This window comes from Gorilla gorilla, chromosome 10, assembly GCF_029281585.2.
Source record: "Gorilla gorilla gorilla isolate KB3781 chromosome 10, NHGRI_mGorGor1-v2.1_pri, whole genome shotgun sequence".
In the NCBI taxonomy this organism is placed as follows: domain Eukaryota; kingdom Metazoa; phylum Chordata; class Mammalia; order Primates; family Hominidae; genus Gorilla; species Gorilla gorilla.
In genome coordinates this window covers 50,686,175-50,703,145 of record NC_073234.2, presented here as the reverse complement: position 1 = coordinate 50,703,145, position 16,971 = coordinate 50,686,175, and the positions used below count along the sequence as shown (strand labels likewise).

General features: G+C 40.1%; 1 protein-coding gene across 4 annotated transcripts in view; it reads left to right on the top strand.

The window, feature by feature from the left end:
* The window catches only part of DIP2B (disco interacting protein 2 homolog B), a 245,725-nt gene that overhangs the window by 131,667 nt on the left and 97,087 nt on the right, over positions 1–16,971 (top strand). For all 4 annotated transcript variants that reach the window (XM_019039091.2, XM_019039092.2, XM_055357229.2 and 1 more), the window contains exon 3: positions 6,381–6,509. In XM_019039091.2, the coding sequence (XP_018894636.2) occupies positions 6,381–6,509 (129 nt within the window). The remainder of the gene's footprint in view (positions 1–6,380; positions 6,510–16,971) is intronic.

Below are 16,971 nucleotides of genomic sequence, written 5' to 3'. Positions count from 1 at the left end.
AAGGCAATTTTCCTGTGCTGGTCCTGTGGTCTAATCATTAAGATACTTTGGATACAAGTAACTGATAATTCCAGCTAGCTTTAATAGAAAAAGGGTTCATTCTGAAGTTACAGGGGTTACTGACAAATCTAAGGACAGTATGTATTTACTGAGTGCCTACTGTGTTCCAAATACTGTTTCGACACCAAGGAGACAGCATGGGACAAGACACTGCCCAGAACCTACCTGGCTTGCTCCGTCACTCTACTTAGGGGTTTGTTCAATTAGGGAAGTCCTGGAGAGGCCCTCCTTGACCAGCCCTATAAATAGTCCCTACTTCCATTATCTGAGTTGCATTTTAAAAGAGCTGTCTTTGGCCATCCCATAGATTGTGGTCTGTTTGTGTGTCTTATTCACCTACTGGAGGAACATTATTTTTTATTTTTTTTTATTCTTCATGTCCCCAGTTTCTAGCATTAGTGCCTGATATATAGTAGATGTTCTATAAATGTTTGCACAACTAAAAAGAAAGAGCATTTAGAATTTCTGGCATTTTCTTGAGTAAACATCTATGAAGATAAAAGTGTTAGGTAATACAAGAAGCAGGGCACTCTACACATTATAGAGTGGTCTCTTGTAGATTGATCCTGGCAACTTGTCTCCACCCTCAATAGATCTTTTAATATAGACCTACTAAAACCTCAAGAGGCTGTGCAGAGTATATCAATTCTCAAATGATATTCTAGCATTTCTTTAATTTTTAAATGAAGTTGGTACATCTATTTTAAATAGTACTACAAGATTTATAACAACAGAAATGAGCAGAAAGAAAAGGAGAGGCAGGATACTGCTCATTCTGTTTTGTCTTACTGTATTTGAGATTATTTGTGACCTTTGTGTATTTGATTTTCTTCATCCTGTGACTTACTTCGTCTTTCACTTCATTTTTGAAGTGAATTGTGTTTATCTCCTGCTTCAGAATAAGATCTTACCTTTCACATTTTCTTTCTTGACCTATATGTTTCTGCATTGTTTTTTCCCCCAGACTCCTGCCTACTTATTTTTTAGGGATAAATAATACGTTTATGAAGATAGTTATTAATATTTGTTGATGTTCTTTAGCTTGCCTTGATACGAAGTTCTGGTCACCCAAAGGTTTTTCCCAAACGTGGATTCCTTTTGTGATTGCTGCTTGCTGTGCTGAGTGGCAGTCCCCGGTGTTCCAGTTCCTATAAGTACACTGCACTTGGCAGCTGCTTTGTGCTCCTTTCATCGCAGTTCTTCTAGGTTCAGTCCTGCATTTGAAGTTGTTCAAGGGTGCGAGTGTGACCAAGTTAAAATGAAACAAAGGAAAACCCTTGTGTTTTATTCTCTCTTTCAAGCCTTTAATAATGCCTTCTGGAGTAGTCTATAACCCTATTTTCCTTAATGTCCTTGTGTAAGTATATGAAGATAATGAGAGGCACACATTTCTGCATACAACTTATATGAATTGGAGATACACAAATAAGGATTTTTAGGTAAACTTTAAATGGCTATGTCAACATTTTTGTGTTTGTTTTTTCCGGCCAACTACTATTATTGGTGGAGGTGAGGAGACAGACAAGATCTTAATTATTTATTTTAATTAAAATACTAAATGCTTGCAATATGAAAGACCAAGGACCAGTTACTATACGAGATACAAGATGCTTAAGACCAGCCTCTGACCTCAAGTTATTTACACTATAGCAGGAGAGATGACAGTTACACAAATGAGGATCATAAAAGAGAGTAGAATAAGTACTGTAAGAGAGCTCTAAACAAAGTAGCGTGGAAATTCAAAGGGACGTGAACTTAAAACTAGTTTTTGAAATCAGGAACAGCATTTTGGAACGCCACAGAACATTTCCAATTATAAATACTCAGTAGGCAATGTGCCTCTGTGTATGTATGTATGCATAGGGTTTGAGGAGTGGAATCTATTTTGTTTTATGTGTCTCATTTTGATTTAAAAGTTCCTTCCCAAATGAGGCTCATAGCATAATGGAAAGAACATAGAATCTTTTTTCCAGTCCCCGTTCTGCTTTCATTTGTTTGGTTTGGATGGTATTGGAATCACTATGAATTGGAGCACACATTGCAATTATATCTGCCCCCATATATCTCATCAGAAGGAAGTCCAGTATTTTCCTCTTGGGGCTTCTTTTTCCTCCTAAATTGTCTGAGAACCCTCAGGGATTATATAGGCAGTGCAAAAGGAGAGGCAGTAGATCTAGCTTTCACACCCAAAGGGGAAAGATCCCCACAGTCTGCTGTTTGCTTTCCATCATCTCACAGGGTGCTGCTGAATAACTGGTCCTCACTGGTCCTCAGCCAGTAATGCTGAGCCTGTTCCCTGCATCAGCTACTCTGATGCATCATGGAGGAGGAGCCAGGTACTCTACTTGGACTCCCGGAGCAGAGCTCCTGGTGTTGGCTCTTTTAGTCTCATGCACTGTCATTTTCCTGATGTCAAGTGGCCAAGGAAGCTCTGGGTCAGGATCTGTTCAGACACCTACCACTTTACAGACCCGGAGCTCCCAACCCGCTCTCCTTACAGAGTCTACCCCTGGAAAACAGGCAGGTGGCCCCTTTTCCAGACTCTAGCACTCTCATTCCTCTCTTGCCTTCTCTAGGCGGTGAGGTTAATCACCGACCCTTCAAAGGAAGACTGTCCTCAATTACTCACAGCTGCTCTAGCCTCTCAATCAAGAGGCTAGATTGATTGAGCCTTCTTAGATGGGGTGGGAGTGAGGGCCCTATAATGATTCAAGGTGATTATTGGTTCCCTCTCACTGTGGAAAAATCTGTAACGGGCATCCTCCTTCGTTAATAGTATCTATCACGTGGTGCTGTTGTGAAGACATAATGAGATGGTAATAGGCAAGAGCCATGGAAATATTATTATCATTGATATTCTGTCATTTCCTGTAAATCCCTTCAAAGGCTGCCCACTCGGCTTAGGACAAGTGACCTGATGCCACTTTTCTAGTCCAGTCTCATTTTGTAACACTCTACCCTTTTGCTGTATCTTTAGCCTCACTGGTCTTAGACTTGCCAAGGCTTTTCTCCCTCACTGGGCTTCTACAAACACCATGCTTTTGAATAAAGTGGCTTTTCCTTCTCTCTGCCTAGTTAAGTTTTGCATCACTGTCTCCTTTCAGCAGACATTCATCTTCCCTGAAACTCTAATACAAGTTAAATCCTCATTATGTGGGCTGGGAGACCCTTGTTCTTTTCCTCCTTAGCATGTATCACAAGGTCAAAGGTATACACATGGTGACCACTTGTTTAATGTGTTTCTTCTCTGGACACTAGCACCAAGAACAGTAGGCATGTCTGCTCTGTTCTACTCCCAGAAGTTGAACTATTAGGTTCCTTGGTTCTCAGAGCCCATCCTGTTTCACTCTGTTACTCTTGCAGGTGAGAATATCTGTTAAATCATAAGCAGAATTAAAAGATAACATGTGGAGGCTGGTGGCTTCCTTCCATCTTCCTGAGTGGAAATGTGTAGTTTTTTGCTACTAAATACCATTTTTTTCAGATTATCATCCTTACCATATTCAAACAATAGAAACATATTAGACTCTGATGTATTTTTCTGCCAAGGAACAATAACTTACATACATATTGATCATTGAGAAGGAAGGCTTTATGTTTTTGAACCTAAAATGTGTACTTTTTATTGTTACTAAACCTTTTAACATCATCACTATTTAAACATAATGGTGACCTCTAGTGGATATTCTGCATAACAGACTGAAAGATCAGAAACCCCCGAACTGAAGCTCTTGCTTTGTAATAATCAGCAAGTTGTCTTTTTCTTCGGATCTCTGTTTTATTTTGGGCTAGAATTTAGAAGTCATAAAGAAGACTTAATTTGTGAGTCTGGCAGCTTCCATTCCAGCACGTATTTGTATTGTCTTTTAGAATTTGGTTTTATGCGTAATTCATCCTATAAGCAGAACAATGAAATTGTAAAGAAATAAAGTACCTCAATCCAAATACCTTTGGGATTTTTATGTCCCACCTGACCCTTATAATTGTATATATAGTTTTTACATACAGTTATAATTATATTGTGTACATAATATTTTGCGTTCTTTTATCACTTGGCATTACTTTATTTGGACTGAAGTATCTGCATAGTCTACATATTTTTCATTTGTAATGGCATATAGTATCTCATTATGTTGATACATGTAGTTAAGTTTCATCTTTGCTTTTAGCTTTTCCTTACCATGGCAGTGAAACTGTGTATATCTTATTCAAAACACAGGAATCTGTATTTTAGCACCCCAGGTAATTTCTGAGGTCTAGTTGGAGTGTGAAACCATGGTCAGGGAATGATTCACCTTGAGGCAGCATCTTGCCTGCCCAGCTGACATTACATATGCTGTTAAATAATGTCCTGCTATCCTCCCATGCCCCCATACTCCTTCCCACCTCTTTTTGATGAGGCCTGAGGTACGGGTTGAGTAGCCCTTATCTGAAATGCTTGGGACTGGAAGTGTTTCCGATTTTTTTTTTTTTGGAATATTTACATTATATACCAGTTGAACATCTGAAATCCGAAAATTGGCAATTAGAAATGTTTCAAGGAACATTCCTGTGAGCATTAGACAAGAGCTCAAAAAGTTTCCGATTTGGGTATTTGGGGTGTTCAACCTGTATGTTGTTTTCTGCCCCCATTCGTGATAAATCACTGCCCTTCCAAGTGAGCCAAGGTGGGAATAAGTCTCAATTTTTTTTTTTTTTTTTTTGAGACAGAGTCTTGCTCTGTCACTCAGGCTGGAGTGCAGTGGCACGATCTTGGCTCACTGCAACCTCTGCCTCCAGGTTCAAGTGATTCTCCTGCCTCAGCCTCCCCAAGTAGCTGAGACTACAGGCGTGAATTTGGGCAGAGCTAATTTTGGTGATTATTTTGCTCTATATGGTTGCCAACTGAGGTCATTCAGTGGTTGTCTTCCCCCTCACCTAGTAGATGGGCTGCTCTGGACAGTCCAAGATGGCTCATTCACATGTTTGATGCCTTGACAGGGCAGGTGGATGGCTGGGCTCAGCCGGGACTATTGACTAGAGCCTCAACACATGGCCTTTCCAGCATGCTACCTGCTTTTTTTTTTCTTTTTAAATGATATAACATTGTCATTGTGAATCTCAGTTCCTGTAATACTTTGATGCTATCAGTCTTTCCTGGGGTGTGTGGCACTGTTGCTTGTACTCCCTAGACCGCTGCTTTGAGTCTTTTTTTTTTTTTTGCCTTAATTTTTTTGCTTTATAGGCTGATTCTCAGCTGGGATCTGGAGCAGTACATTTGCTGTGTAGGTGACATCTTAATATATTGGGCATTTAATTTGCTATGTGTAAGCTGCCTTGCTGGGCGTAACCGGGTGCTATTTCAGAAACTTAAGCCTTAAGGAAATCCTGCAATATGTGACAACATGGATGAACTTGGAGGACATTATGCTGAGGGAAATAAAGCAGTCACAGAAGAACAAATACTGCATGATTCCACTTATATGGGACATCTAAGAGAGTCAAGCTCAAAAGCAGAGAGTAGAATGGTGGTTGCCAGGGGATATAGGGAGCGGGAAATGAGGCATTGCTGTTCTGCAGGTATAAAGTTTCAGTTATGCAAGATTAGTAAGTTCTGCTTTATAACATCGTGCCTTATTAATACTAATAAGATATTAATACTACTGTATTTTACACTCAAAATTTTGCTAACGTACATCTCGTTAAATTTTCTTATTGTAATTTTTTTTAAGAAACAGATTTGGAATTAATCATTTGAGATAAAAAGGCAGGAAAACATCAGAACTTAGTGTTTTTCTGTTTATTTACCCCATCCCCATATTCTTGATAAGACAGTAAATTTTGGGAGGGGAGAGTTTGGGGACAGGGTAGGGTCAGTGATGAGTCCAGTTGGAAGAGGGGCTAATAGACTTGACTTGAAGCTGTGCTTGCATAATCACCCTGTTTTTGCTTGTATTATGTTTATCTGGAGTGACTGACGGTATGGTAGCTAAGGCTCCCCAAGCTATTCGTTGTCTCACTGTTTAGGATTGGGGATCATATGCAGTCAACTCCCCATCACTACTGCCTCTCCTTGGAGTCTCTGGAATGGCCTTTTAATTTACATTGTCTTCTTGCTATTCCTCTCCTATCAACCTGTTGACATTTAAGGCTCTAAGATGATATTTTTTAGTTTGGATGTCTTTGCATCATATTTATGTATTTATATTGAAACTCTAACCCTTTACTGTAGATGGGGTAATAGTACCTAGCTCAGAATATTGTGAGAATGCTTAAAGTGCTTTAGAAAATGTTAGCTACTACTGTTACTGGATAACCATCTTTTAAACTTCCTTTTTTAGAAACTGATTCAGCAGTACAGAAAGAACTTAGAAACCAGACACCTGCTCCATCTGCAGCTCAAACTTCTGCTCCCTCTAAGTACCACCGAACTCGATCTGGGGGAGCCAGGGATGAACGATATCGATCAGGTGAGGAGAAGCTGCAGAATGGCCAGCTGAATCGTTTTCCTAACAGTAGTATGAACTGTGTATCCTGAGAGCTTCTAATACTTGTTTTTTTTTTTCCCTATGAGGCACCAACAGTTTTATATTAACTCATTCACCAATCATTTATTTTGTACCCTACTATGTATCAGGTATAGTAGGTACTCAGTAATTTGCTGGAAATGGAACAGCACATAAGACTGTTTCCGGCTGGGCGATGTGGCTCACGCCTGTAACCCCAGCACTTTGGGAGGCTGAGGCGGGCAGATCACTTGAGGTCAGGAGTTTGAGACCAGCCAGGCCAACATGGTGAAACCTCGTCTGTACTAAAAATACAAAAATTAGCGGGGCATGGTGGTGGGCACCTGTAATCCCAGCTACTCAGGAGGCTGAGGCAGGAGAATCACTTGAACCTGGGAGGTGGAGGTTGCAGTGAGCTGAGATCCCACCACTGCACTCCAGCCTGGGCAACAGTGAGACTCCATCTCAAAAAAAATAAAGACTGTTTCTGCCCTTAAGGAATGTAACAGTTTAAGAAGAGAACCAGACAAGCATACAAGCACAAAGGCCATGTGAATAAATAAGTAAATAAGAAAGTGAAGGGTTGGGTCTCGTGGGTGGTACTAGGAGAGCTCAGTGGATTCTATTGGAAGAGGCAGGCCCTTCTGTGTTTGCCAGAGTTTTTGCATAACTAGTCTCTCTTAATTGATGGAGCTGAAAGAAAACTCACAATGAAATTTCAGAGTAGTTATTTCTTCTAACCCAAGAAGTACCCACAGGAAGGGAAGGAGCAAGGTGTGCCTGTATGGCAGCGGGAGCATGCTCCTGCTTGCACTGTGCTCGGGACCACCTGGTGGCCAGTACCAGGTGTGTGGCTTTGATAAGCAGAGGAGCGACTGGTAGATCCCTAGAGCACGTGTGGTGCAGCAGGCCTTTCCGATGCCCACTTCCTGTCCACTGCACCAAGAGTAGTCTCTGCAGCACATTTCTTGTTTTAAGAAGTGGCAGAATTAAGCAAAAAGACTAATGGGGATATTATTTATTTTCTTCAGATTTTTATCTTCTTTGTACTGACCAAGGTTGCCTTAACATTTTCTTGAACTGAAAAACACAGTCTATATCACATCCTCTCAAAAACTGCTTTAGAGAGAATGAGAAAAGGACACAGTTGAAGAGCTACATCAGCTATTTTGTGAGCTGATTTTACTAGATACATATTTTCACACACAGAAGGAGAAAAGGATGAGAAATGTTCAGTCGGGAAAAAAAAATAGAGGTTGTAATTTTATACCTAAACTGGTCTTGAGTGATGGGAGAGGCTTGCTCAGAGAACAAAGACATCCAAGCTGAGTCATGGCAGACAAACAAGAGTTAGCCAGGGAAATAGTGTTCAGAACTTAGAATGCAAGGGTCAGAAAGAGGTGGGAGATGAGGCTAGAAGGATTACCAGAGACCAGATCTTGTGGGATCTTGAATGTCACTGAAGGATTTTCAGCAGAGCAGTAACGTCATCAGATTTGTATTTGTTCCAGTAGCTCACTCCAGCTGTAGACTGCAGTGCCTGGCACAGGGCCTTCCATATATAAGAGCTGAACAGATATTTTGCAGAAAGAAGGCAATAGAAGTATTTACTAGTAGGCCAGGGTGGTGGCTCGCACCTGTAATCCTAGCACTTTGGGAGGCCAGGGTAGGTGGATCACTTGAGGTCAGGAGTTCGAGACCATCCTGGCTAACACAGTGAAACCCCATCTCTATTAAAAATACAAAAAAATTAGCTGGACGTGGTGGCGGGTGCCTGTAGTCCCAGCTCCTCGGGAGGCTGAGGCAGGAGAAAGGCGTGAACCTGGGAGGCAGAGCTTGCAGTGAGCCGAGATCGTGCCACTGCACTCCAGCCTGGGCGACTGAGCGAGACTCTGTCTCAAAAAAAAAAAAAAAAAAAAAAACATAGTGGTTACTAGTTAAGGAATGGATCAGAGAAAGGGAGGGCTGGAAGTAGCAAAGCATTCAGGCGCACCCCTTTGTTGCCAATCACCTGAGCCTGATTTTCCAGCCACCTAGTGTTGCCTTTTCAGGCTGGAGCCCAGGTTCAGCAGCAGCATGTTCCAACCTGTCCAGAACGGTTTTTAGCCTTCACAGCTTTCATCCCTGGCCTTCTGGGAGTTTCTGTGTGTGTGTGTGTTTTGTTTTTTTAACCTTCCTTTTTCTTTGTTTTTATAGCATGTAATAAAGGATTATTAAGGATCCAAAAAGGTGATTTTCAACATTCTATATCCAAGCCAATCAAATGTAAAAAAGTTTTTTGTGAGCTCATTTAGTACTATAAAATTTTGAGCTTCACCTGTTAAAACCCAGCTGTGATCTGTAGTCCCTGCTCTTTTGCAACATTGCTTTTTGATTATCCCAAGTATTAGAAAGTGTATGCTGTGTATCAGATACTAGTCAGCTGACTGTGGAGATTGTTGGTTAGGTGCAGGTATACTAGAGAGTTTGTAACAATTGTATGTTCATCTCACTGGGAGTTTTTCTGTGTGTGTGTGTGTGTGTGTGTGTGTGTGTTTTAAAGGATAGTAGCAAAAAGTAGGCCAGAACGAGGTGAAGTAGGGGAGAAAAAGTGATTTAAAAACCCTGAAGATATTGAAAGCTATGAGGGTCCTGCAATCCTATCAGGAGGGGAACATAAAAAGAGGATGCAAGCATAGGCTTTGGGTGAAAATCAAATTTTTCAGTATATTAGGAATTGCTCAACTAAATAACGAAAGAAAGCTCAGGATGTGAAAGAAATTGAGTCTCTGAGAATTCTGGCTTCTCCGAATAAGAAGAAATCAGCAGGGGTGGCTCATGCCTGTAATCTCAGCACTCAGGGAGGCCGAGGCAGGAGGATTGCTTGAGAAGAGACCTGCGGCCCCTGCAGAGGTGGAGCAGATAAGTAGTGGAGGTTGATGGGAGCTGAACTTATATCTGTTTGCTACTCCAGTCATAGAAAGGGTTACATTTACATGTCATGTGCAAATATAGCCGAAGAATTTAGGGTATGTTTAATAAAAGTTACTAGAATTCAGAATAAAGTGATGGCTATGTAAGAAGGATTTTATATTAATGCTGGTAAGTGTAATTATAAAACACTTTCTTATTTGATGGAGGCTTATTAACACCTATAACATTTCAACCAATCATAATCAAATCTAAATAGACTTAGTGTTCACATTTCAGACACAGTATAAAGAACTTACCTTTATTCAGAGTTTAGATTATCTGACCTGATTCCATTCTTTGTGCTTTAGCAAGAGGGAGCTTAATTTCAAGTATACTACCTTATTAGTATATTTCTTTTTCCTGCACATCAAGGCATGATTCACCTCCCTGCACACACGTAGTATGGTCTCAAATGTAGAAAACACAAATTAATGGCTGAGATGGAAAGTGATCTTATTGTAAGTCATTCTGACTCCCTTGATGTTAATCTCTTGAGAAGTTAGGTACCTCAAACAAAACAAAAAAATAAAACAGGACATTAAGGGAGTATTCGTATTACCTTATTCAGCTCAAACATGAATACTGGAAAATGATACCCAGCTTCCACATGCTTCTGGGAGAGATGTCCAAAGTCACTTGTGTCTGGGGACTGAACTCCAGAAGTGACTTCTTTATCAAAGATCAAGATGAATTGTGTGGTGTTCAGTGAGTCAAATTCAGTTTAGAGAGCTGCCTGTTCTTATCAATAAGAGTCTTTTCTAATAGATAACTGAACATCTCTTTTTGACACTGGTGTATGGGTCAAGGTTTATCATGTTAGAAAATAGTTGGGTGGCTTGATTTGTAATCTGTTGCTGTGAATGCCTGTGACAGGGAAAAACATGCTCTGTAATTACTAATTATCCAAATGTTACAGGCCTTCTAAAGCTTTCTTAATGTGTGTAATTCCCTAGCTTTGTCCAGTTTGCCATTACATATTTCATATCATATATAAAAATGCTTTTGGAAATGTACTCTTTAATTAATAAATGTAAGAATTTGATTTGCTGTTGTCGGTTACTTTCTCAGTAGAAGTGAAGACAGCTAGGAATCATTTTTCCTTCTAATATAAGGAGGACATTTTTCTCATTTTTAACATACCTAAAATCAGAATGTTTTATACAAGATGGCATCATAGATTCAATTAAATATGGAATCGTGATTCAACTAAGTAAATTCCAAGGACACTACAATTGTATAATCAGTATAAATGCAGTATAAAATTATTTCATTTCAGAGCTAAAAATAAGTTGGTAATGTCTTAAAAGTAATAGCCCAACAGTTTGGCAATATCATTAAAATTTTAAATAGTCATGTTCTTTATCCAGAAATTCTACTTCTAGGAATTCATTTTATATAAACAGTCGTGTGCACAAAGATATATACATACGTATACAAAGATGTTTGTTGTAGTATTGTGTATACTACAATGGTTAAATAAGTCATAGAATATTCACAGAATAGAATTTTATGAACGTTAACTTAAAATGAGGTGGATGTATTTGTGCAAATGTGGAAGGGTGTAAAAAATCCTTTTTTTTTTTTTTTTGAGACAGGGTCTCACTCTGTCAGGCTGGAGTACAGTGGCACAATCATGGCTCAGTGCAGCTTCTAACTCCTGGGTTCAAGCAATCTTCCTGCCTCAGCCTCTCAAGTAGTTGGAAGTACAGGCACATGCTACTGTGCCAGGTTAACTTATTTTATTTTTTGTAGAGATGGGATCTCACTTTGTTGCCCACGCTGGTGTCGAACTCCTGGTTTTAAGCAATCCTCCCGCCTTGGCCTCCCCCAAGTGCTGGGATTACAGTGGTGAACCATTGTGTCCAGCCCAAAATATACTTTTTAAATAATAAAGGCAAGACAGTATGTAGCATATAATCTGATTTTTATAAATAATATGTTTATACTTGTAATATTTATAGCATTATTATGTTATAGTAATATAAACATATGCTACTATGTTTATAGACATGGAGACCTAGAAAAATATATACCAAACTATTGAGGCAGGAGTATTTTTGGGAAGCGGTGGGTCTAGGGAAAGTTTTCACTTTAGCTTTATATATGTTTAGATCTTTTTGCAATGTGCATTTTTTCAATCTTTCATTATAGTAAAATAAAATTTATGTGTATTGTAAATTTTAAAGATAGGTTTTAAGATTTTAAGGTCTTAATTATTGTTTATTTATTTTATTTTATTTTATTTTTTTTGAGACGGAGTCTCGCTCTGTTGCCCAGGCTGGAGTGCAGTGATGTGATCTCAGCTCACTGCAACCTCCGCCTCCTGGGTTCAAGTGATTCTTCTGCCTCAGCCTCCCAAGTAGCTGGGATTACAGGCACGTGCCACCACACCCAACTAATTTTTGTATTTTAATAGAGACGGGGTTTCACCATATTGGCCAGGCTGGTCTGGAACTCCTGACCTCGTGATCCGCCTGCCTTGACCTCCCAAAGTGCTGGGATTACAGGCGTGAGCCACTGCGCTTTGTCTATTATTATTATTATTATTTTTGAGACAGAGTCTCACTCTGTTGCCCAGGCTGGAATGCAGTGGTGCTATCTTGGCTCATTGCAACCTCTGCCTCCTGGGTTAAAGTAATTCTCGTGCCTCAGTCTCCCGAGTAGCTAGGATTACAGGCACATGCCACCATGCCCAGCTAATTTTTGTATTTTTAATAAAGATGAGGTTTCCCTGTGTTGGCCAGGCTGGTCTCAAACTCCTGGCCTCAAGTGATTCACCCACCCTGGCCTCTCAATGTGCTGGGATTACAGGTGTGAGCCACCATGCCTGGCCCAGTTATTGTTCTTAGACTTTTACTCTAAGTATGGATTCTTCTGATTTAATGCTGGGAGCTAAATGCAGTACTAACTCACTTTGCCACCCTAATTGTGAACTTTTCTGTCTCTGTCCAAATCTAATCTCTGATCTGGTGATGGCTGGCACTGGCACACCAAGATCATTTTATTTCTGATATATTCCTCATGCTGTAGAAGGTAAGTTGAATTCAGTTCAGCAAGCATTTATTGTAGACTTCCTATAATTTGAGAAAAATATTAGATTGATAGAGAAGCATAGATGAAAACACAGGAGTTTTTCTTCTGTTTTTCTTGTTTGTCTTTTTTTGGGGGGAGGGGGGTGGGGGACGCTGTGGTCCTGCTCTGTTGTCTAGGATGAAATGGAGTGACACAATCTCGGCTCACTCCAACCTCCGCCTCCTGGGCTCAAACGATCCTCCCTCCTTAGCTCGAGTAGCTGGGACTACAGACAAACCCTGTCATGCCTGGATGATTTTTGTATTTTTTGTGGAGACAGGGTTTCACCATGTTGCCTAAGCTGGAGTTCCCCCCCTCCCCAAAACAAGGTTCAGAGGTGACACAGAAGAGGGAGACGGGAAGGCATACAGTGTCAAGAATGGGCTTCAGAATGGAGGTGGTGATGTCTGAGCCATTTTGAAGGATGGATAGTTATTTGGATATTCCAGGCAGAAGAAACATAATTTATCAAGGCAAGGGAATGTGAAATGGAAAATTAAAATATCCCCTCCTTTTCCTCTCCACCCTGCACAGAGTAGTGCCCTAATTAGTGTTGTGATATCCTATTTCAGAAGTTAGTCATTGCTGCCTCTGCAAGAGGTCAGTACCTTAGAAATTAAGGAAAAATGGCATGACTGCTTGTTGGCTTGCAAGGAATTCCTTGAACAATACCTCTCTGCTTTATGACTCAACCCGCCTACACATTTGCCTTTCATTCACTCTGTCCCTATCTGTCTATGGAAAAATCCTAACAAGTAAGGGCACTTGGTCTGAGTTCTGGCCCTGGTCCTTAAAGCCCAGGTGTGCCACTCATGGATCATGTGCTAACCACTTTGTAAAAATAAGCCAAGAATAGGAGCAGCTGGCCGGGCACAGTGGCTCACACTTGTAATCCCAGCATTTTGGGAGGCCGAGGCAGGTGGATTGCTTGAGGTCAGGAGTTCGAGACCAGCCTGACCAAACCCCGTCTCTACTAAAAAGACAAAAATTAGCCAGGCGTGGTGGCGTGCGCCTGTAGTACCAGCTACGCAAGAGACTGAGGCAGGAGAATTGCTTGAACCCAGGAGGCGGAGGTTGCAGTGAGCCAACATCTCGCCACTGCACTCCAGCCTAGGCGACAGATCGACGCTCCAACACTCCGTCTCAAACAAACAAACAAACAAAAACCAAAAGAATAGGAGCAGCTACTTTGAAACTAAAAATAACATATTCCACTTAGTCTTTTTGGGAAAGATGAGAAAACAAATGTTTCAGTGTTATCCTTATCTTGGTGGTAAAAGTATTATTTCTTTTGTTACTAATGAGATTGGACATTTGGAGATATGTTTACTGGCCATTTGTGCTTCTGTAAACTATCTGTCCATTGCCTAAGCCTATTTTTTTTATTATTTTATTTATTTATTTATTTTGAGACGGAGTCTCGCTCTGTTGCCCAGGCTGGAGTCCAGTAGCCCGATCTCGGCTCACTGCAGGCTCCGCCTCCTGGGTTCACGCCGTTCTCCTGCCTCAGCCTCCCGAGTAGCTGGGACTACAGGCACCCACCACCACGCCCAGCTAATTTTTTGTATTTTTAGTAGAGACGGGGTTTCACTGTGTTAGCCAGGATGGTCTCGATCTCCTGGCCTCGTGATCCACCGTCTCGGCCTCCCAAAGTGCTGGGATTACAGGCGTGAGCCACCACGCCCAGCCCCTATTTTTTTTTTTTTTTTTTTGAGTTGGGTTGTTCTTTCCCCCCCCCTCCTTACTTGCAAGGGCTTTTTTTTAATCCTAAAGATACTAACATTTAAATTGTACCATAGGTATTTGCCAGTACAGATGGACAAGAAAAATCAGTAAGAAGTGTAAGAATTAGAAAAGAAGTAAAACTGTATTTACAGTTTATATGATAATTTATCTAGAAAACTCAAGAGAATCAATGACAGAATTAACTTAAAACAATTTAGTCAGCAAGATATAAAACGAGTACAGAAATCAACAACCTTAACATATGCAAATAATAAGCAGTTAAAAGATACAATAGTAGAGCAAACTTCATTTACAAAAGCAATAAAGGTAAAATATATTTAGGAATAAACTTAAGAAATGTCTAAAACCTTTATGAAGAAAACTTTAAAACCCTGAAAGACAAAAAAGTAGACCTAATAAGTGGAAAGACATCCCTTGTTCTTAGGGCAGTTTAACACCATGAAGACGCCAGGTCTGTCTAAATTACTTTACAAATCTAATCTAATGCCAATAAAAGCTATCAAATTTATTTATAGAGTTAGAAAACTCATTTTTGAAGTTCATTTGGGAAAATAAACATATAAGAGTAGCTAAGAGAACACTGAGAAAGAAAAGCTACAAGGAGTGACTACACGTTCTAGATATTAAAACATCCTATAGAGACTAATTAAAACTGTTTAGTATGGCACACAGATTAGAAGGCAGACCATTGGAATAACAAGTTCAGAGCTAGACAGGCGTATATCTGGGAATTTAGTATACAATAAAGATTACATTACTAATCACCAGGACAAAAATGTACTTTAAATGACACTAGGACAGCTGGAAAAACATTAATTAGCTCCATATCTCACACCATGTATAAGCATAAACTTCAGGCCAGGTGTGATGGCTCACACCTGTAATCCCAGCACGTTGGGAGGCCAAAGTGGGCAAATCACTTGAGGTCAGGAGTTCAAGGCCAGGCTGGCCAACATGGTGAAACTCCATCTCTACTAAAAATACAAAAAAATTAGCTGGGTATGGTGATGAGTGCCTGTAGTCCCAGCTACTCAGGATGCTGAGGCATGAGAATCACTTGAACCTAGGAGGTGGAGGCTGCTGTGAGCCGAGATTGTGCCACTGCAATCCGGCCTGGGCGAAAGGGTGAGACTTTGTCTCAAAAAAAAAGTATAAACTTCAAAAATCAGAGATCTTATGTAAAAGAGAAACCATATTAAGTGCCAAACGAGCCCGTGCACTGTGGCTCACGCCTGTAATCCCAACACTTTGGAAAGCCAAGGCGGGTGGATCACCTGAAGTCAGGAGTTTGAGACCAGCCTGGCCAACATGATGAAACCCCATCTCTACTAAAAATACAAAAAATTAGCCAGGGGTGGTGGTGGGTGCCTGTAATCCTAGCTACTCAGGAGGCTGAGGCAGGAGAATCGCTTGAACCTGGGAGGCGGAGGTTGCAGTGAGCCGAGATCATGCCATTGCACTTCAGCCTGGGCAACAAGAGTGAAACTCTGTCTCAAAAAAAAAAAGTGCCAAATGAAAACATCACAAAACTTTCCTATAATCCAGCCTATAGAAAGGCTCAGAATGCAGATGTAATTTTAAAAACTACATAAAATATTTTTGTTGTGGTTAAAAAACACATAAATTTATCCTTTTGACAGTTTTTAAGTATACATTACCGTATTGGTAACTGTACACATGTTATTGTACAGTAGATCTCTAGAACTTCTTCATCTTGTGTGACTGAAATTCCATACCTGTTGAACAACAACCCATTTCCCCCTCCTCTCAGCCTCCAGCAACCACCATTCTACTTCCTGCTTCTGTGAATTTGAGTACTTCATATAACTGGAATCATGCAGTATTTGTCTTTTTGTGATTGGCTTATTTTACTCTGCACAGTGTCCTCAGGTTTCATCCATGTTGTAGCATAAGATGGGATTCCCTTATTTTTTTAAGGCTGAATAATATTTCTTTGTATGTATATACCATGTTTTACTTACCTGTTCCACAACAATGGGGATTTGGTTGCTTCCACATCTTAGTTATTGTGAATAATGCTGCAGTGAACATGAGTGTACAAATATCTCTTTGTGATCCTGTTTTCGGTTTATTTGGAGATATATCCAGAAGTGGAATTGCTTGGTCATATGGTAAATCTATTTTTTTAATCTTTGAGGAAACTCCGTACTGTTTTCCTTAGAAGCTATATCATTTTACAATCCCACCAGTGGTGCACAAGGATTCGCATTTCTCCAAATCCTCTTCAACACGTATTTTCTGATTTTTTGATATAGAAAAAAATTCTAATGGATGTAAGTAAGGTATGGCCGTTCTAGTGGCTGTGAAGTAGTACCTCATTGTGGTTTTGATTTTCATTTCCTTGAAGAAAGTGATGTTGAGCATTTTTTCATATGATTGTTGGTTGTTTATCTTCTCTGGAGAAATGTCTATTCAAGTCCTTTGCCCATTTAAAAACTTGGGTTAATTTTTTTTTGTTACTGGGTTATAAGAGGTCTTTATTTTGGATATTAACGCCCTACCCAATATATGGCTTGTAAATATTTTCTCCCATTTTGCAGGTTATCTTTTTATTCTGTTGATTGTTTCTGTGATGTGCAGAAGTTTTTAAGTTTAATGTAGTCTTATTTGCCTATTTTTGCTCTTATTGCCTGTG